Below are 22,514 nucleotides of genomic sequence, written 5' to 3'. Positions count from 1 at the left end.
CTCTCAACACTGCATCTACAGCCCTCTATCTATTGTTTCTCTCTATTTTTCTCTTTCTCCTTCTGTTTCCAGATACCGTATGTATTCAAGACTATTTTCTCTTGCTGAAATCTGAGCTATTGTGAGTTTATACGCAGAGCATCTTCTCTTTGTTCTCAAAATTACCCAATTACCCATGATCTTCTCTCCTCTGGCACAGAGATGTTGATTAATCTCAGTTAATTTATGTGTAAATTAAGACACTGCTAATTGGATCTCACTGAAAGAGAGGCAAATTATGAAAAAATAAGCTAAATTGAGATTCAGTGATGACTTATGATTTGTAAAGCATGATATGCCTACAGCAAATACATTATGCATTATATAACCCTGGTGTGTAAGGAAAAAAGAGCACTAAAAGATTCATGATCAAAGACGGGAATCGAAAGAAAAATATATTACAGGTCTCTGTCTCTCTTGCTTGCTTGTATTTTTATTGTCAAATCAATAAAATCACACATTTCTTCAGACGCCTGTAAATGGGTGTTGTTCAAGACTTCGCACACCAATCGGTTGCCACGGCAACTTGCAGCGTTTTTCCAGCCTACAGTTGGCTGACTGCTGCCTCACTGAGGTTCAGTTCTCTTCTATACACTAGTGGTCTGGGTTAAAATAGTAATCATCACTGTTGAAAAATTCCTATACTTTTATAAAATTAATTATAATAAAAACAAAATCTATACTCCTAAAATAAAACCCATGACTTGATTGTGATTATTTGAGAGTAGGCACAAATTAATGACTGACCTAAAAGTGAGGACCTCTGAAAGCAACAGGCTGCCTTCTAAAAAGGGAGACTAATTGTAAATTCAGCGCCAATATAAATTGTTCACACCAGTGACGTTGGAATGAGTTTTGAAGTGGGGAGTGAATCCAGCTTTGGATGACGTAACACAGTGTTTCCCACAGGATTTTGAGAGACTGTAGTGGGTGGACTTCAGACCCTCTAGAAAATGTTGTACATTTTAAAACTTAAATTCATCAATCTGGTGCACTTTAAAAATAAAATTTAAATTTCTTGTAACAACTTTGTGCTCTAGTAAACAATTTAATCAGACGGGGTTTCAAGACAGGTTGGGTGGGTTGCCGACATCGCCGCAGACCCCTGACGCACTGAGGACAGTCCGCCCCGCTTGGCAGACACACCGGGAGTCCCGACCCTCCCTGCAGGGAGAGAAAGTGCACTGCACAGCGAGTACTCCACGACCCCGGGAAGGGGTGAGGTCTGGGGCGAGGGGTGTTGTAAAACTCACGGTTGGAGCTGTCAGCCACCTTCACCACGGGCCTTTTCAAGACGACTGTGCGGACCCCACCCGTTGAGAAGTGGAAAAATATCTGCGGTTCATCATGAAACTGTGGCGGGCCTACCTAGACTGTGGCAGGCTGGATGTCAGAACACTTTGATTTCATTTGAATTAGGCTACACAATGGTTGATTGTGATTGGATAAAGGTCCAACATGTTAGACGCCATATAGACATTATCGCCAACATTTTACCTGGTTTAGACGCTATCATTTAATTACCATAACACCTGAAAGAGGGGGGACAAAAAGTCTCGTAGTCCCCCTTATTCCAGCAACCATGGTTCACATCCTTTCGATGTTGTCGTATTTTATTGTTTAACAACATTCAAACACTGATCACCAGACAAAGATCATATAATGTCAAAGTGAATACAGATCTCTACAAATTTATCTAGATTAATTACAAACATAAAATACTAAATATTTCATCCCCTTTAATAGGACACACCTAAATCATCACTGGTGCAGTTAATTGGTTTTAGAAGTCACATAATTAGTTACACGGAGATCAACTGTGTGTAGTCAAGGTGTTTAAACTGATTGTAAATATATATATATATATATATATACAGTATATATAGTATCTGGAACTTTTGGTGAGTCAGTATCATGACTGAAGACAAACACAATTTCAAAACACCCTTTTTTTAAGTACAATAAAATCATTAGAAGGTAAAATTCAGGATTGGGATAATTTCTATTGCCTCTCAACGGCTCTCAACATGGCGATGGCGAAACGGCGGCTCATAGCTAATGGCGGTAACAGCATAAACAACGGCAAAGGTGCTGACAGAGATAACAGTGTTTAACTTAGGGGGAACCGGAGGGTGGGTGTGATGCATCTCAGATGATGCTGTCGGTCTAGACAGCGATTTCAGCTGTAACCACCGTATGAGAGAGGTGCAGAGTGGCCCGGTGACATCAACAAAGTGAGGAAAAGCAAGGTAGATATTACTCCTATATATCTTAACATAGCAAATACTTGTTCGCTACTATGTTACTGCTCTGAATATCGAGTTTAGCACCTTTAAGAAATGGAAAGAGTATGGCACAGCTGTAAATCTGCCTAGAGCAGGCCTTCCTCAGAAAACTGAGTGACCGTGCAACAAGGAGACTAGTGAGGGAGGCCACCGAGCGACCTACAACAACTCTGAAGGGCAAGCTTCAAAGGCTCCGTGCTTTCAACAACAAAACCGAGTGCTTCACCAGTCACTTTCAAGCAAGAGTGGCAAAGAGAAAGCCGCTCTCACTTTGACATTAAAGGCTTTTATTCAATTGATCAGTGTCAAAAAGCCACATCAAATCGACTTTGATACAATAAAGCATGAAAGCTTATTATTATATAATTATTATTATTTGAAATCTACAGTTAAAAGTTGTTAGATCAGTGTGTGAATGTGAAGGCAGACCATATGACAAGTTTTCCTATTTTCCTGTAATAATTCTGATATTCGTGCCTACAGTACGACCACACAGAGAGGATATCATTCCTCTTCACACTACCGTCGCAACAAAAACACGCTTAAAATACAAAACGATTTTGAGAAATGTCAAAATATTTTGAGGTATTTAGTGACATCTGAGGCACAAAGTGGCACCCATTGATGCCAATGTCATTGTGGTTTAAAGGTCAAAAATGTAATACTAATGGGGGGAAAGTCCAGACGGATTATAAGATGTTTGTAATGATTGTACATGTTCAGCAGAGGGCAGAGAGTCTGCAGCTTTTTATTCGGGCCATTCACTCCTCCAGGTGATTCCTCTGATCTGTTCCTCCTATAGCTGTATTGATCGGTCGGAAAGAAAACGAGCTATCTCTTGGTCCCGCAAGGCACATGATTGCCAATTTCTGCTGTAGACCTTTACACACCGTTAATTACAAGACCCTGATCCTTTCACCAAACCCATCACTGAACACACCTTTAGTGAGCTTTTCAATGAATGCGTTAATGCTTTTTTCAACAACTCACATTCTGCCAAAGAAACACATTTAATTGAAGGAATTAAAAGAAATAACTTAACAATGGTATTTAAAGTACTGTCTCCAGTCCTTCTCCTGTTTTCTCTATTGATAAGATAATTTAAAAACCATTTAAACACTGAAGGAATAACATCAACGGAGCACAATGTTCTTTGGAAATAAACTCCTAAATTGTTTACATTCAGTGGGCAACCCCCGGGTCTGAGTGAAGCCAATGCAGGACTGCCTTAAACTTGCATTCTTTCTAATAGCCAGCAGGGGGCGACTCCTCTGGTTGCAAAAAGAAGTCTGATTGTATAGAGGTCTATGAGAAAATTATCCTACTTCTCACTTGATTTATTTCCTCAGTAAACATTGTAAACATGAGTTTATGGTCTCAATCGCTAGTTTCAAGTCTTCTTTGTTACAGCATGATGTTCATTTAGTAAATTATGGTCCCATTTAGAGTCAAATAAACCATAAAGAAGGGTATGCTTTAGGGCGTGACTACCTTGTGATTGACAGGTCGCTAACATGGCGTTGTCCGTGTTTTCGTCTTACAACTTTAACCCTTTCACAGTGTGTTTTCAGTTCATGAAAGTTAATTATAACATTTTTGGTCGCCTAAAAATGTCTCATTCAGCATTCGGTTGTACTTAGCTCCACCCTCTCATGTCACAGTGACTACGTCCACTGCTTAGATACAGTCTATGTTCACATTAAAGATTATTATGAAAAAAAAACTGATAGTCCTACATAATTTACAATAATGAACTAATATAAAAGCCAAATCAACAATCATTCGTCAGAGTACAGCTTTGTTAAGCTGTGTATTTACTAAATCATGTTAATGTGGCTGCCATGAGCAAGGGTTCACTTCTAGGAAAGCAAAGACATTACAAAAAATAGAACGATACAATATAGAGAACACTGAAATATGTCTTTTCTCCCCAAATATGTTACCACTTCTTTCTTCTGAAGCATGAATTACCCAAAAGTATGCCTCCTCCAGGAAACAGAAGTTCACAACTTGTCTCTCCTCTCTCCTTGTGTTGCTGGGGGAAGAACAGAGGAGTGTGTTATGACTAACCAGTCGGCCTGGCGAGTGTGTATTACGTCAAAAAGTCACACACTCATCAGCGGCCTTCTGTACCAGCTGAATGTGCATTCAGTCAAAAGTTAGGGTGTAAAGTCGACTCATTACATTGAAACAGTGTGACACTAAAGCTGTGTCTTTGTTTAACTATGCACAGTAGAGACTTAGAGTACATCTTAATAAATTGGGTGTGAAGGGACCATTAATCGAACCACTGGTGCACACAGTGACGCTGTCATTCCCTCCATTTAACAATACGTGTGCAAAATGAATTTCTTCACAATGGTTGTACTAATAGAGACACAGTAGGTAAGCCTATTTGAACACATCCACCAATTGGCCACTTTATTCTATAATTCTTTAATTTGTAGATTCTCTAATCTACTCCATATAACATCACACGTCATTTTTAAACTATTATAACTATTACTACTACTACTACTATTAAACTATTGTAACTCCGTTACACTTGTGGTTTTTCTGCCATGAAAGAAGCATATCAAAAACATTTTGATCACAGACCTTCATTAGGCAAACTTGATTTATTCAAAGCAATATTCTGACATTATGGTGTATTTCCCATAATCTCTTTCTTCACCTCTGTGGTCAGAAACAGCTTTGTGACATGTTTAGCCTAGCTTAGCACAAACACTGGAAGCAGGAGGGAAACAACACATCCAGCCCTCCAGAGCTGTCCTATACACACACATTGTATCTTGTGTATTTAAGTAAACATAGAAAACAAGACACGTTGCTTAACGAGCAGTTTGCCAATACAGATTACTGAACAACAGCTGTGCCAGTGAATATAAGCAGCTTCTTGAAAGTCATGTCATGGTGAACTTGCCAGCTTTGCACACTCTCCCATATCTGAACAAAACCCAGTGGATATTTGTGTAATTGGGGCTTGCATTTTAGCATACAAGATACAACATGTAAAAAAGGCAATTTTGGGTTCTGCTGGAAGTCATATTTTCCCTCTTTTTGATGAAGGCTCGTTGTGTTCCCTCCCGTGGACTGTATATATGAATTGGATGTAGTCACCGTGACGTCAACCATTGGTTTGTGGACTGCCGTTTGGGCCATCGCCATCTTCATTTTTACAACCGAATACTGAATAAGACATTTTTAAGTGACTAAAGAAATGTTATAATTAACTTTCATGAACTGAAAACACACTGTGAAAGAGTTATAGTTGTAAGACGAAAACACGGACAACTCCCAGACCGTACAACACTGTGGTAGCAACCTATCTTTCACAAGGTAGCCACGCCCTAAAGCATACCCTGCTTTATGGTCTATTTGACTCTAAATGGGACCATAATTTACTAAATGAAAAGCATGCTGTATTTAAGAAGACTTGAAACTAGCGACTGAGACCATCTAGAGATCATATTCCAAGACTTTTCCAGGACATTTTCAGTGATGATCTAGCTGGTATGACAGACAGGGATTGCACCATACACTTATGAATCCCCTTTTTTGTTATGAATTATATAACCCATTGCTGCCTGCCCTGAACACCAATTACACAAATAGTAGCGTACAATTTTGCGTACTGAAAAAATCGAGATTGAACTATACATACCTGAATGTATGATTCAAAGTTAGAGTCGAGTTTGCCAGGATTGCTACTGCCAACTCTTTCCAGGTTATCACACCATACTTCAGCCCCTCTACAAGTAATATAATTAAGTGGAGTCTTTAACAAGGCTAATCACACCCACTGTGAGCTACCGCCACAAAAGTCAAACATTTCATGCCATGTCATGGTCCATTTTACTTTGACAATGCAAGCAAAATATAAAAGTACCATTAGCCAGTATTTAGCCGGTGTTTGACGCATACATTTGGACTCCCATCAGACCTGGAATTTAATCATATTAGGGGCAAGACCACATGCCAGAGCAGCAAGCCATCAATTAAAACAATGATTTTAAGTACACGGAAATAATTAATTAAGGATGATTTTATTTTTAATACGTAATATATAACTATCAGGGAAATAAATAAATAAAAAAGAACGAATATTTGTTTGTTGTTTATTGTTGTTATTTCCTACTTTATTGTGCTGAAGCCTACAGACAAAGTTAATACCGTTAAATGTCCAGTTATGAACGACATGGATCAAAGATTTGTGGGTCTGTTTTAGTTTTTAAAAATACAATCATCCACACAATTATTTCGTATGTGTTTCACATACAGTGCCTGTTAGCAGGAAGAGAACACTCACATTTATTCTCCTTCTTGATAAGACTACAGAGGGGGGTTGAAGAAGAAGGAGACGGTTTTGGGTGCAGCCCCTCAACTAGCAAAGGAGACACAATAGACGAGGCACGTAGTTTTAAGCTGTGTTCACACTACGAGCGACACGGCTACAGGCTACAAGCCATTTTCAATAGAAGCCGGTGATATGAAGCTACAAACTTACGCCTGACACTTGTTGCTGCGTGAGGGGCGTGATGCGCTACAAATACAGTTGAGCTGGTCTCCACTTTTTTTTCAGCGCTCCAATGACACGTGAAGCGTCAACCCATCATATATTTTTGTTTCACCCACTTCTGTCTAAAAAAATGCCATTAGCCGATTCACAGTGCTATTTAACGACACAATTACATCAACAACCGCTTGAGCAACACGTCAGCTGTGACTCTGCGACAAGGTAGCTGGCCACGCTTGGCCGTTTTGTTGCTTTTGTCGCTCGTAGTGTGAACATAGCTTTAGTAGAGCAGAACAGAGAGACACTACGGAAACACGCTGCAGTGCATCTGGTGGATTCACAAGCATTGTCTAGATTGGCCATGATCAGCTTCACTATCGTCATAAATAGCCTGGTTTTACAGATGTTCACACAAGGCCTGAAATCAAACCCACCGCTGGTTATGTGCCGAGCGTTTCACTTGATGTCGTCCAATAAGAATTCAGAATCTCAACAAAAGACAATGGTGTCTAAAAACTGCATAGACGGGAAAGAGGCAGAGGTGAAATCAGCTGGGGCAGTGTGGGCGGGGCATCAACACAACTGTGGCTGCAGGACATACGATTTTCAGAAGGGTATCAAGGTCAGACATAGGGGCCACGACGGCCATGGCCGCCGGGGAACTTCCTGCCCTGGCTCCCATTCATTGTTATCCAATTCTCTCGCAACAATGCCCAACACACATTTGAAACCATTGCTCCTAGTAAAAGTTAAATCACATTTTCAGGCAAAACAAACTAGCAAACACGTCAACTTTAGCAACTACTGAACCAAACATGCTAACCAATTTAACATTATTCAACCGTTTCGAACAAGTTGGGAAGAAAGCAATGTTATGTTAAAATATGCTCATATAGCATGGTGTATATGCTATATATATTCGGCCAGCATGCACAATATGGCCCAAACCCACCTAAATGGAATGGGGCCATCATTAATGGTATTAATTACACCTGTGTTTACCCTGCAATGAAATGTCAAAATAGCTGCTATGAAAGGACATATTGCAGGAACATAATATTGTAAATGTCGGAATACAAACTTATTCACACTGTCTTAGCTTAGATTTTGGCTGCAAATTCAGCTTGAAAAACAAGGAAATAGCATCCTAATTGACACAGAAAAAAAGTTTTAACTCACCAAGTCCTTCTTCAAAACTCAAACAAAACACAGAATCCAGTTAAGGTGGACAGAAGGTGAACACTTAATCCTCCAAAAAGGTGCTTCTTTGCTCTTATTTTGCTTCTCTCCTCACAATCTAATACTCTCTCTATTGTTCCTCTCTCTCCAGCGCTTCTGATTGGCTGTTACCGCTGCACTTCTTAAAGGAACAGTACACAGTAAAATAGCAAAAACAAACAGTGTAACCTACTGTTATGACTGTAAATGTTAATGAACTTAATAACTAATGTCATTTAAAGGGACTGTTTGTAAGAATCAGAAATGCTTCTTAACAGCGACACCTGTAGCCGTTAAGTCAACGAAAGTCAGCGTCGGGCTCGCGCTTGTGCTCGCTCTAAATAGACATGAACGAGCATCGCTCTAAACAGTGAGGCGACACACGTCAGCTAAAACCACAATATCACTCAATATTTCACCTGCTTAGCAGTAATGTTAGCTGACCAGACGAAGGTCTCTTCATGAATCACTGCTGATCCTAGTGTTGGCTTTTCCTGCCTCAGCCTCCCGACCGCGGTCGGAGGGAACAGGGAGACACCGGCACCCGGTCGGAGACGATAACGTTTCTTGCTGCGGAGCCCTGTCACTTCACAAGACACAGGAAACCTCTGTTGGTCTGGAGGAGCTGCAGCAGTTATTTCTGCACAAACGCCCACAGTACATTCATTAGATATTCTCAGAGCTAAACTAACTCTTCTGCAGTGTGTAGTGTGTGTTTTTATGGTAAATAGGCCTATTTTTATTTTTGCTTTTAATTCTCAGGAAAGAAAACTGAATAATTCGCCCCTGTGGCGTGAACTTGTGTGAATCTCTATAAACTAGGAATCTAGTATAAACTAGGCTAATATTCATCAGTTTTCATTCATTCATTCATCTTTTGCCCCTGCTTGAGTATTTCTTTCTCTTAATAGTCTCCATTTCTGTCCCCATCTCTCACTCACTGAAGGTCCTTTCAGACACAACGCGTCCGCTGCGCTCAGAACCACGTTATTTCCAATGGCTTGTGCCACACCACGACGGCTTTGCTGTGATGAGCGGCAAGCGCAGCCCTCTTTGTTGCTGTTGCAAGCAGCTCTCCTCTGCCGGGAAAAGACATTTGGTGTAGTTCTATTGCTGTCCTGGTGGAAACAGTAGGGCTTATGGCTTACTACATGCTGTACAGTGCCATAAACAGGTTAAGATAACAAAAAGGGAGAAAAAAAAAAGGTGTGAAAAATTGCCATAAATCGGGAGAAATGCGGGAGAATTGTGACCCTGAGAGGAAACTGGTAGAGGGCAATGAAAAACGTGAGTCAATCGGGAGGTTTGGCAAGTATGCTCAGAACCCATGGATTCCGCCGGCGGGTCGATTATAGAAGAGGTTAATAGGTTATATAATAAAAGATCAATACTTGACATTTGTGTATCGATACAATATTGTCACGTAAAATACCGCAATACAATGCTGCATTTTCCCAATCCTTAATATATGGAGATTACTTCATATTTAAGGTACAGACGTGAGTGGTATCAATCTCCTCATCTAGCTCTCTGCAAGTAAACGACTATGCGTAATCCCAAAATGTCAAACATTCAAAATTCAAATTCATTCAAATTTATTCATTCATTCCAAAATATTTGAATATTCCTTTAATTCTGACAACAAAAACAAGGTGAATTTTAGCGCCATAAAAGCTATGCAATTAAAACAAACGCTAGCTTCCCTTTGACGCAGGTGGAGGGAAAGTAAAATGATCTGATTTCATATTGCCGTCATAAGTCAAGTTTGAACTGATGTCTAACTGGCGCTGCAGGCTTCCCAGCAGGCCCACTCTCACTCAGCCTCCTAAACTAATGAATAACAGCCTCGGGCCAGGCTAGAGGCTCAAGGTTACATACCTGTGATCTCTCCTCACAAAGAAATCAGCAGCACCCATCTTAGAGAGATAAACAGTACTCAGCTCTGCTTGGACGGAGGCTGACTCACTGGCTCAGTCTGTGGAAATGTCTGCTGTTCCTTGGCCACTGCTTAAGCTCCGTTCTTTCTGTGATTTCTAATCTGCGGGAAATGGTGTTGCTGCCCGAAAAGACCTGTCTTGTGCAATCATTTTGAATCAGAAGTGTCTGGGCCTGTTCACACTTTCTCACCGAACATCAAGTTGTTTTTGTTGGGTAACTGCTATGACCTTGATACATGACCTGCAGACACAGAAAACAAACATCTCATCCGTCACAGTTTTCTGTGCTGGCATGTCCACATTGATAACTCTCTGATTGTATTACAGCAACCTCAACAAGTTCAATAATCACTATGGATTTTTCAAATTCATATCAGGTACCTACATTGTTAGACACCATGTTTGTTTCCCTCCATTTTACACTAATTGACTCTAATATCTCTCCAATCATCAGCTTTCAAAATAACAAGCCATGAGATGTAAACAGAAGTCATTCTTGCTCTCGTTGTTGGCTCACTAGATATTCAAGTTGCCTGTAAAACGAGATGAATATCATTTTCATATTTTGGCGGTGGAGGCGATACCTACTCCTGTTAATTATTCATGTGTCATTAATGTGTGCAGCTGTTCTCCACGCAGACAGAAAGAAGGAGGAGAAGATTGAATTGATCTCTTATCTATTAATTCGAGTAAAGCAGCAATACAGTGGCATCTGATAACAATGTCTTGGGACTGTATTGTTAATATAGATCGTTTTTTTAATATAAAGTACTGTGATTTCACAGATCTGGACCACTAATCATGACTCTAGGGATCGCAATGCTGGTCTGTCAGTCAGTTCACCACTTTGATCCAGACTGAAATTTCTTTACTACTATTGGATGGATTGTCATGAAATTTTATACAAACATTCATGGTTCCAAAAGGATGAATCACAATAACTTAAGTGATCCCCTGTCTTGTAGCACCACCAGCAAGTCCGTTTTTTTTTACTTATCCAGTGAAATATTTACCTAGTGGATCAGCATAAAATGTTGTACACATATTCGTGGTTTCCAGAGGATGACTCTTAAAGACTTCTCCTGACTTTTCCTCTAGCGCCACCAGCAGGTTTTGTGAGAAATGTCCAGACAACTATTGGATAGATTGCCATGAAATTTGGTACAGACCATAGACTGTATCTAAGAAGTGGACATAGTCACCATGACATCACCCTTTGGTTTATTGACTGCCATTTTAAAGCCTCAAGTTCAGCATTTTGTCCGTCGCCATCTTGTTTTTTTGCTACTTAAAGTGACATGAGAGGGTGGAGAGTACAACCGAACTTTGAATAAGACATTTTTAGGCAACCAAAATGTTACAATAAACTTTCATGAGCTGAAAACGCACTGTGAAAGGGTTAAAGTTGTAAGACGAAGACAACTCCCAGACCGGACAACGCCGTGGTAGCGACCTGGCAATCACAACGTAGCCACACCCTAAAGCATCCTCTGCTTTATGGTCTATTTGACTCTAAATGGGACCAAAATTTACTAAATGAACATCATGCTGTATTGAAGACGACTTGAAACTAGCGATTGAGACCATAAACTCATGTTTACAATGTTAACTGAGGTAATAAATCAAGTGAGAAGTACGGGTAATTTTCTCATTAACTTCTGTACAATTAGACTTCTTTTAGCAACCAGAGGAGTCGCCCCCTGCTGGCTATTAGAGAGAATGCAAGTTTAAGGCACTTCAGCATTGACTTCCCTTTTCAGACCCGGAGGTTCCACCACTGAGTATAACAGACGTGTCAAATACATTTCCTTCCTTCCTAAAAAATTGCAAAACCGTTTTGTCTTTTACATTTTGAAATCTGCATTGTTTACATTAATGTTTATTTGCTAGCAGTCTTCTTCTTCTTCGCTGCCTTTGTTGGTGATATAAGAGGGAAGTAAGCTCATTTTTTCTCATAGACTTCTATACAATCAGACTTCTTTTTGCAACCAGAGGAGTCGCCCCCTGCTGGCTATTAGAGAGAATGCAAGTTTAAGGCACTACAGCATTGGCTTCACTTCTCAGACCCAGAGGTATACCACTGGTACAGAGACTCATGATCCCTAATAGGTCCCTTAACATTTCATCCACCACCATTATCAGGCCAAAATTAAAATTTTTCCAATACTTCTTATGAACAGATGCATGCAAAACTAATGACTCTCCCATCAGCCCCAGCTGTACTTTGTGTTCAATGCTACTCAGCATGCTAGCACGTTAAACTAAGATGCATGTTAGCATGCTGATGTAAGCATTTAGCTCAAAGCCCCATTATGCTAAAGTACAGCCTCACAGAGCTGCTTGCTTGACTGTAGACACTGATATACCTTGAATGCATTTTACAGATCTGCACTGAAGGGGTTTTTTTTCCTGTGAATATGCAGACAAAAAAGTATGGTTCATAACATTCATTTTTTTTCTAGCCCTGGTGCACCTGATGTTTACCACTGGTGGATCTAAATCTGCCAGTTCCGCATAAAGCTACTAATAATAAGAAGTGTACTAAGACTTTACTACCTCCCATTGTTCTCTCTCTTTGCTCACTCTGCTCTCCTTTTTTAGTTGAATCGTCCTTTCTCACTCTCTTATCTGTTTCCTCAGCAGGAATACCTGTGTCCACTGAAGCGGTCTGTGCAGAGGAGCATGTTGTGACAGCCATGTCTCTGGAGATGGAAAAGACCATCACCAAGCTGATGTACGACTTCCAGAGGAACTCCACCTCTGATGATGACTCTGGATGTGCCCTGGAGGAGTACGCCTGGGTTCCCCCTGGCCTCAGTCCTGAGCAGGTACACAAGCTCCACAATCTTCCCTTTCAAGTCACAGATATTCGACTCACACAGTAGACTAGACACCCCTTTCCCCGCCACTCCTAATGCTCCATTAGCCAATAATTATTTATGTCCGGCACAGCCAGACCGTATCAAATTGAGCCGAATCGGTCAGAAGAATTTAATTATTTGGATGATAAAGTATCTGTGGCATTTTCCTAATAATCCTGAGATGGAAAATTCACTGATCTGAAAACAAGACAATGTATCATTATTGTTGTTTTTAAATCTCCTTCATGGTGTTTTAGTCTATTTGAGTTGAAGGGAAGGGCAGCGGGGGTGACATACAAATCACTGAGACTTGGCTGTCAGGCATTTCATGGAAGAATAACTGCAGGGACATTTTTCAGCTGTCAGTGTTAAAGTTGTCACCGTGTAGGAACCAAGTTCACAGTCAGACAGAATGACAATCATAACGGACCGAACCACAGACTGATTAGCTGATTGCATCGTTTGAAGAACAGATGAATTGTCTCAATCACTCTGTTATCAAACTATACAATTATGCATTAATCAACCCTTCATATGTTCAAACGTTTAGGGTTATGTGGAGTCCCATTTCACATAAAGCAACAAGCAATTTCCCCAATCACCATCAAGTAGGTGATTATAACATTTCTCTAAAAATAGGAGAGAAACGTGTCACTTAGAAACTGTTTACACACCATTATTTTTCCATTTAATGAATTTGGTACGCTAAGCCTCGATTTGTTCTGTATTGTAGTGTATCCTTGCAAGTTTAAACCCAGAGGAATGGAAGTAATTTCAGTCATTGAATGTTTGAATTAATCTAATTGGAAATGTGTGGCAATGTGTTTATGCATCCAGGTTTCACAATTCCCTGCCTGGACTCATTTGCAGTTTAAATGCCTTTTAATTGCATGCATGACTAAGCTAATGTAATCAATTGTGCACATGCAGGTGAAGATATTTCCTCATCATTTTTCTTTTTGTCCGTTGTTTTCATCAGTTGTGACACCAGATAAACACAGCTCTGTCCGGCTATATTGGGTATAAACACTTGTGTCTTTATTTAGTAAGGGCAGACTCCTAGGGCTCTCTTAACAGATGACAGGCTGGGCTGATAACAGTCATTTTCTCCAGTCAGCCATCTTGACAGGATGCTAAAAGAGGTTGCTTTCTCTCTCATCCAACAGGGGGTGCAGGCAATTGTAGCTGCCTGTTGCTTTTATAATGCACTTGCATGTAATGATTTTTAAGCCCTGTCACTTCAGGTTTCTCTCCGCACAATGGCATTAATGTGACTCGCATTTTAAAAGGAAATCATTATTTCACACAGTACAGTTCATCGAGCTGTCACAACTCAACATTTTCTGTGACAATGAGGTTTATTTGTGACTGTGCCTGGCTGAATCTCTGACCCACTTTTCAACAGATATTAACTGTATTAGTGAAATAGTATTTAAATAATAGGGCTGCCAATCGATTAAAATATTTAATCGCGATTAATTGCATGATTGTCCATGATTAATCACAATTAATCTTAAATTAATCAGACTTTTTTTTATCTGTTCAAAATGTACCTTAATGGGAGATTTGTCAAGTATTTAATACTTATCAACATGGGAGTGGGCAAATATGCTCGCTTTATGCAAATGTATGTATATATTTATTATTGGAAATCAATTAACAACACATAACAATGACAAATATTGTCCAGAGACCCTCAAAGGTACTGCATTTAGCATAAAAATATACTCAAACAGGCAACAACAGCTGTCAGTGTGTCAGTGTGCTGACTTGACTATGACTTTCCCAAAACCGCATGTGATTATCATAAAGTGGGCATGTCTGTAAAGGGGAGACCTGTGGGTACCCATAGAACCCATTTTCACACCTTTGAAAATGGACATGCCAGTTTTTCGTTGCCAAAATTTTGTGCAATTTAGGCGCGTTATTTTGCGTATGGTTGGTGCCAATGGATTCCTTAGGTTTCCTAGTTTCATGTGATGCCAGTATCATCTCTATAGCTTTAAAACTGAGCCCAGTACAACCTCAGAAAGATCGATTGCATTAATCCATTAAAGAAATTAGTGGCGTTAAAACAAATTTGCATTAACGCATTTCGCTTTAACTTTGACAGCCCTACTGAATAATACTTTATATTATTTATATCATATTTCCCCTCTTCAAAAACTGTCTCTTAAAGTTATTAAGAGCATGAGGATACAGGATTTGGTGAGAAAGAGCTTCCCATAATTTGAAACAAAGCTGAAACTTTAAGTCAATTAATCGATTAGTCGATCAACATTAAATTAAGCGGCAACAATTTTGATAATCGATTAATTGTTAAGTCATTTTTTAAGAATAAAATTGCAGAAATGTGTTTGTTCCAGTTTCTCAAATATGAATACTTGCTGGTTTACTTAGTCTTCTATATAAAATTAAATACTTTTGGATTTTGGACAGTAAATTGGACAAATTAATAAGCAATATGAAGATGTCACCTTGGGCTCTGGGAAATTGTGATTGGCATTTTTTACCAGACCAAAGGCAATTAATTGATTAATCGATAATGAAAATAATTAGTTGCCAGGGAATGAAATTAGGACCTGCCACCTGCCAAATACAGGGTAAATGTTGGCTGAGGTAGGTACAAATATCAGGTCACCTGCCACCATGTCAGATTTCTTTATATTAAGAAATATTTTCAAAAAGCAATTCCTAAATTAAAAATAGTCAGGCATTCAGATTACATGGTTTATTCCATATTTTACTGTCTGGTACTACTGCCTCAGTGTTTACAGTTCTAAAGTGTTGTAAATAGATTTCAGAAATGGTACAAAAGATGTGAATGGTCAGTATAGAAATGTTCAGTGACCTGCCAGACCCTGGTTGCAGCCCTGCACAAGTTTCCCATAGTTTGAGCTCAAAACACAGAAAATATTAAGGAAAGTTGAACGTGTTTTTGCAGCCTGATAGACAAGAACGACACAATGCAGTATGAGAGTGAATACTCAGTGATATACTTGTACTTGTCCTTTAAAGTGTACCTGTTTCCTTTCGTTCTAAGCTCTCCTCGCTTGGCATAAGGCTCGGAGTCGCCTTCCACAGCGTAGAATCAAACAAGTGGTTGGGTTATACAGTATGTGAGGGGCAGCACTCAGAGACGCACTTCCTTTCCCTCCCGCTCTCCACTCCACTGATTATGTAAATTGGATCACAACAACCTCAGCAAAATAGATCCTTACACTGCACTGAACACCAGAGCACTTTGTGTCAAAGGCTGTTTTGCTGAAAATCAGAGACAAGTGACAAGATTGCTTTGCTTTCTTTGAGTGTTTACTTCTCAAACACCAATCAAGGTTTTCTCTATTTCACCCGCTAACATGCAAACACAAAAGGAGGTTCAGGCCGCGGCCACCACGTCCTACTGCATCGTGAATTCTAATTGCAGTAGCAGCATGGAGAGTTCCTTTAAGCAATGCGAATATTAGCTGTAGGAAAATTTACCTCATGCTGGTCAAGGTTGTGTCTGCAGCAGCATCAGCACGGAGCTCATTGTGCCACACTTTCAATCCCAGACACTAATTTACAAGGGCAGCGTTGATGGAGGGCAAAGCAAAAACAAATCCTATTGGCATGAAAACCATGATGAATTCATCTGAAAGTAATTTCAGATTCATTTAGGTGGGTTCGTCACCACGAATTAATGAAATAATGTATGTAAAATGATTATGTAAACTAAAAAACGCACTGTTTCAGTGCTTCTGCACATACATTTGGGTATCTGGAGTGTCTACCAACCCACAAACTGTGAAATAAGACAACCTAGTCAGTTTATTGTGAGTTGCCATATGTGATTCAACATGCCAAGGCTTTTTCGAGAGGGGACCTTAAAGAAACAGGCACTAAAATGGAGCGTTTCAGACAGAGGGTGAATACAGGTATATTCATTCAGACCGTATGAGAATAATAACGTGTTCTTGAATACTAAAGCATTTAAACATGTTCTAGTTGAAACCCAAAATAGAATGAACCTGGAAATGAGCATGATATGTCCTCTTTAACTCAGCATAATGGACACATGACTCAGTTACCACGGTGTGAGTCAGCTCTACATCATACGTAAAGTGGCGGTAGTGAAGATACTGGTATCGAATGAAACTAGAAAACCTAAGGAATCCATTGGTACCAACCATGTCATACTAGCTTGTCGCGAAGGAGGCTAAATAACGCTCCAAACTTACACTAAATTTTGGCAATATAAAACTGGCATGGCCATTTGACCTCAAGATATGTGAATGAAAATGGGTTCTATGGGTACCCACGAGTCTCCCCTTTACAGACATGCCCACTTTATGATAATCACATGCAGTTTTGGGCAAGTCATAGTCAAGTCAGCACACTTTTCTACAGCATATTTCTTATGCTAAATGCAGTACCTGTGAGGGTTTCTGGACAATATCTGTCATTGTTTTGTGTTGTTAAATGATTTCCAATAATAAATATAAACATACATTTGCATAAAGCAGCATATTTGCCCACTCACAACAACAAATCTCCCTTTAAGGTTAATTTTGAACAGATAAAAAATGAGTGATTCATTTGTAATTCATCGCGATTAACTATGGACAATCATGGAATTCGTTGCGATTAAACATTTTAATCAATTGACAGCCGTATTTAATAATGGATCGCATGACTACTTGTATGTAAAAGGTGTCTTTGTGAGTATCTTTCAGCTCATTGTTTTGATTTTCCAGCCACAGATGAACTGTTTTGGTTCACTCTTACTGCTTTTATCAGCTGTTTTCAGTAAAAAGGCTTTAATACACCCTCTGTACACTATGTGCTCAGCACCAAACGGCAGACAGACAAACTTAGCAACTATAGTCAGCAGCTAAAGAGAGAGATATTTACCTCAGGATTTGTGGAGACCAAAAGCAGCTAAAAGTGGCCAGAAACACAACTTGAAACGAATGCTAATGTTGCAAACAAGTTCATATCAACTTTATTAGTTGATAATATGTGAGTGTTTTCTTTACAGCTTGTTCGTGGTCAGTGAATGCAGGTTTAATATTTGAATATCCCCATGTTTGATGTTGTTTGTTTCAGGTGCATCAGTATTATAACTCCTTACCAGAGGAGAAGGTCCCTTATATAAACAGCCCTGGAGAGAAATTTCGCATCAAACAACTGCTTCACCAGTTGCCACCACATGACAATGAGGTAACACATTTTTACATGTTCATCTTTATTAAGACCTCTAGAAGCATTGTAGTTTTTATGATGATGCCTGATGATGATGATGAACCGTGTTGTTCAGGTGCGTTATTGTAGCGGGTTGGATGAGGAGGAGAAACGAGAGCTGAAGCTCTTCAGCAACCAACGGAAGAAGGACAACCTGGGCAGAGGCAACATCCGTCCTTTCCCCCTCACCATCAACGGCGCCATCTGTGACAAGGTAAAGTCAACAACTAGCCGTCCTTCCTTTTGCCCTTTTGTTCTCCATTACCACAACACAACAACTTTTAAGGACTCCTTCTGTCTTGAGAAATTGCATTTTCTAGTCAATCAGTATAATTCAGCCAATTTTTCAAATTATACTCTCGGTTTTGATGTACCATCTTCTCACCCTCCCTCTCCACATATTACAGTTTGTATTCAACCTTTCCACTGCCTCTTCTCCTGCCCCCACTTTATCCTTTTTCTTTCTTTACCTCTCCTCTCTCCTTTCCTTTCCTTTCCCATTGTTTTCTCTCATCTCATCCCCTTTCCTTTTCTTTTCTCACCTCTCTTCCTCCCTCTCTCTTTCCTACCTTTCATTTTCTTTCCTCTCTTTTCCTCTCATCTAATTTTCTTTCCTTACCTCTTGTCTTCTCTTCTCTCCTTCCCTTTCCCATCTCTACTTTCCTTTCCTTTCCTTTCCTCTCATCTCATCTCATCTCCTATCTCCTTTCTTCCTCCCTCTCTCTCTTTCCTTTCCTTTTCTTTCCTCTCATCTAATCTCCTGTCCTTCCCTCTCATCTTCTCTCATCTACTTCCCTTTCCTTTCTTTACCTTTCCACACATCTGTAAACTTTCCTTTCCTTTCCTATTGTTTCTTCTCATCTCATCTCCTTTCTTCCTCCCTCTCTTTCTTTCCTTTCCTCTCTTTTCCGCTCATCTAATTTCCTCTCCTTCCTTTCCCTCTCCTCTCCCCTTTTTCCTCTCCTCTAGTGTGGTGGTCAAATAAACGGAGGGGACATGGTGGTTTTTGCGGCGAGGGCGGGTCATGGGAAATGCTGGCACACTCACTGCTTCGTCTGCAGCATGTGTGAGGAGCTGTTGGTGGATCTCATCTACTTCTACCAGGATGGCAAGATCCTGTGTGGCCGGCACCATGCCGAGAGGCTGAAGCCCCGCTGCTGTGCCTGTGATGAGGTGCGCCTGTCTGGGCCCGGAGCCCTTCAGGGTTGGAAATGGCTGAATGGTTCATAGCTCAGAGACTTGGATGTGATTAAAACTGGTCTGGAGAGAGAAGATGTCTCAGTATTCTTGCCATGTCTCAGAGAGTCTGCTTGTTTTCTAACCGTAATGTGCGGCAAGCTGGCCTGAGATAATAATAATAATAATAATAATAATAATAACTCTGGCCACAGTGCGCTGCACTAATTAAAGCCTGCTACGGTTTGTTTACTGAAAGTATGGCGTGCAGTAGTCCAGGTGTCCATTTTTAGTTGATATACATTATTTGATTTTCCTTCACTCATAAATAGTTCTGACGGACTGAGATCACATGTTTATCTAATATGACACCGAGATTCAAGCCAGCTGGTGATACTGGAGGATAGTGAGAAGTATTTTTTAACAAGAATTTGGGATTTATTTGAAATTTGATCCAGTTTGAATGTCATAAAAGACATTTAGGAGTGATGTCTAGATCATCAGTGACAAGTCACAAAATGAATCCGAGGGGTCTTGAGGCGATTAACAGGATAAGAAAGAAGCAAAAAACTGTCCTGCCCCACAAAATAATAGATATTTTTTCAGTTTTTTCTCTAATCTCTATCCAAATAAACAACCAGTTCTCGTCCTAAATCGTCACATACCGCCCCTTAGCATCTGATGAGCGTTACTTTATAGTTAGATTTAGGAAAGAACTACATGGTTTGGCTTAAAACTACTACATTTGTACAGTGAAAATGACACTGAACGTTGTGAACACGGGACACGAACGAACAGCTGATTGTAACGTGAAGCACGGGACACAAACGGCGGTCTCCTGGATAAAAGCCTTGTGTTTGTTGGACCCATCCACTACTGTTGCCGCGGATGGGTTTACATGGAACGTCGCCTGGTGTGTTTCATACCGACGCTAAGGGGTGCCTTGTGTGGCGGTACCGAACGCCGATGGCCGTGACTGAGCATCGGTATTTGACACCCTGGGAATGAGAAAAGGCCGAAATAAAACAATCTGAGAGGGGAAAATAATTTGGTGGAATTGCGACCAGGAGTTGCAGGGGGTCATAGGGCAAAAAGGTTGAGAGACACTTTTCTGTAACAGGGGTAACATAAAAATATTATGAAAACAATAATGAGCCATGGATGGAGCCCTGAGGTACCCCAAACATCATCACCAACCAAGATTATGTTGCTTCTTCAGCAGCATTAAAATTCATTTTTGAAATGGGTGTAAAACTAGTTTAAAATCTTCATTAAATCTCGGAGTAGAATATCCTCGCTAATGAATGTAATGTCTTTATCGTGCAGATAATCTTTGCTGATGAATGCACCGAGGCAGAGGGCAGGCACTGGCACATGAAGCACTTCTGCTGCTACGAGTGTGAGACCACTCTCGGCGGCCAGCGCTACATCATGAAGGACGGACGGCCACACTGCTGCAACTGCTTCGAGTCTCTTTATGCAGAGTACTGTGACGCATGTGGAGAACACATAGGTAAAGCACGTGTTGTAATGCTGCTTTAAATCCTCTGAAATACATTAACTGTTAACAAAACACATGGACATGTTTTTCATAGAAAACCTCTAACAGGCATTTATTGTAAGCGTGGGTGTTATCAGCTCTGTGAGCCACAGCTGTGGAGAGGCGGAGTCAGTGCAGTGAGATGTGGATGGTTATTATCATCCCAAGCTCCAGTAACAGTGAAAGTGTGTTTCAGAGGATGCTCCCATGTTGTATCCAGATGGGAGCTGTGAAAGATGATTACTTCCCCTAGCTGGGGAGCACGGCTGGTGAAATGTATTCGCGCTATTCTTACAAATCGAGCGATCATGTATGGGCACAGAAGATCCACAAATGTGTTCCTTTTTTTTACTCTGTTTCAGCACTAAGTGGCATATCTGACAAAAATGAGCTTAACCTACTGGCTAATGGCTAAAATCAGACTGTGGGCTGTGTTCATTAGCTGCACTGACTTTGTAGAACAACATCACATTACCATTTTTAAGCAGTTAACGCTAGACCGCTTGTGTATTTACTGAGAAACTTGCTTCTGGTATGTTATGCTGTAAAATAATGTTTATTTTCCTCATTTAACCAAAGGCATTGACCAAGGCCAGATGACGTACGATGGGCAGCACTGGCACGCAACCGAGGAGTGTTTCTGCTGTGCCCGTTGCAAGCGCTCTCTGCTGGGCCGCCCATTCCTGCCAAAGCAGGGACAGATATTCTGCTCACGGTCCTGTAGCGCTGGACAGGTTGGTAACCAAAAAAAGACGTCATTCATACATATATTAAACTGTATTTTACATATGATCTTCTTATTATTGTACTAATCTCTTTTATTTTAACCAATCAGGACCCAGATGAGTCTGACTCCTCAGACTCGGCCTTCCAAAGCGCCCGTTCCCGTGAATCCCGCCACAGCACCAAGATTGGCAAAAAGGAACGCAGGAATGCCGAGCAGGAGCGGCGGAGTGCCGAGGTTCGCCAGCCAGCTCCTCCACCCATGCCAGAGCGTCTGTCTGCTGAAATCGATCCCCTCTCTGTTCAGATGGACCGCTTAAGCCTCTCATCTAGCCAGACCCCGAGCAGGACACCAAACCGCACGCCCAGTCGCACTCCAAGTCGTGCCCCGAGCCTTAACCAGGTGTGGATGAGCCGGGATGAACCCTACGTCCCTGCTGCCTATGAAGGCCCCCAACGGGACCCCTCCCCCACGCCAGCACCTATACATCTGCTGGCTCAGTGTAACCCCAGGCAGGGCTACAATCCCAACGCAAACGCTCATCCTCCAGCTCAGACTGCTTCCAACTCCGGGAAGAGGCCCGACTCCTGGGGGAAGGAACAAGGCAACGCCAAGAGGACCCCTATGGCTGCTCTGAGGGGCCACTCCTTCAATGAAAATTGGACCCACCACAGCCAGGATGAGTTCAGGCCCAACAAGCTGCGCACCCAGATGAGCTTCAATGAGATGTCGAGCCAGAGCCAGGGCTTCTCTGACAAGAGGAGCATCAGCCTGCACGGGTTCCAGAGGGATGGCAGACCCCCGCTGACCAGGAGGAACCCCATCAATGCCATGAGCTTCAACGAGCCCCTCACTCCTCTAGAACAGACTCCTCGTGGATCTGTAGACTCCCTCACAATGTCCAATGCTACAGGTACAATGATGTAAATGATACAGTACGGAACAATAAGATATAATGCCAAATTATATGAAAATGTGACATGTGATTTTTGGTT

General features: G+C 40.9%; 1 protein-coding gene across 2 annotated transcripts in view; it reads left to right on the top strand.

Moving 5' to 3' along the window:
• The window catches only part of LOC119489925 (prickle-like protein 2), a 53,910-nt gene that overhangs the window by 29,251 nt on the left and 2,145 nt on the right, over nt 1–22,514 (top strand). Inside the window, exons 2-8 of one of the 2 annotated variants that reach the window (XM_037772971.1) lie at nt 12,639–12,823; nt 17,945–18,058; nt 18,156–18,293; nt 19,049–19,252; nt 20,582–20,768; nt 21,375–21,529; nt 21,631–22,432. In XM_037772971.1, the coding sequence (XP_037628899.1) occupies nt 12,692–12,823; nt 17,945–18,058; nt 18,156–18,293; nt 19,049–19,252; nt 20,582–20,768; nt 21,375–21,529; nt 21,631–22,432 (1,732 nt within the window). In that variant the 5' untranslated portion in view covers nt 12,639–12,691. Of the gene's footprint in view, nt 1–12,635; nt 12,824–17,944; nt 18,059–18,155; nt 18,294–19,048; nt 19,253–20,581; nt 20,769–21,374; nt 21,530–21,630; nt 22,433–22,514 lie in introns of both variants that reach the window. The other variant, XM_037772970.1, reaches the window with a different exon arrangement.

Source organism: Sebastes umbrosus, chromosome 6 (assembly GCF_015220745.1).
Source record: "Sebastes umbrosus isolate fSebUmb1 chromosome 6, fSebUmb1.pri, whole genome shotgun sequence".
Taxonomy (NCBI): domain Eukaryota; kingdom Metazoa; phylum Chordata; class Actinopteri; order Perciformes; family Sebastidae; genus Sebastes; species Sebastes umbrosus.
This window is presented reverse-complemented; position numbering and strand designations above follow the sequence as displayed.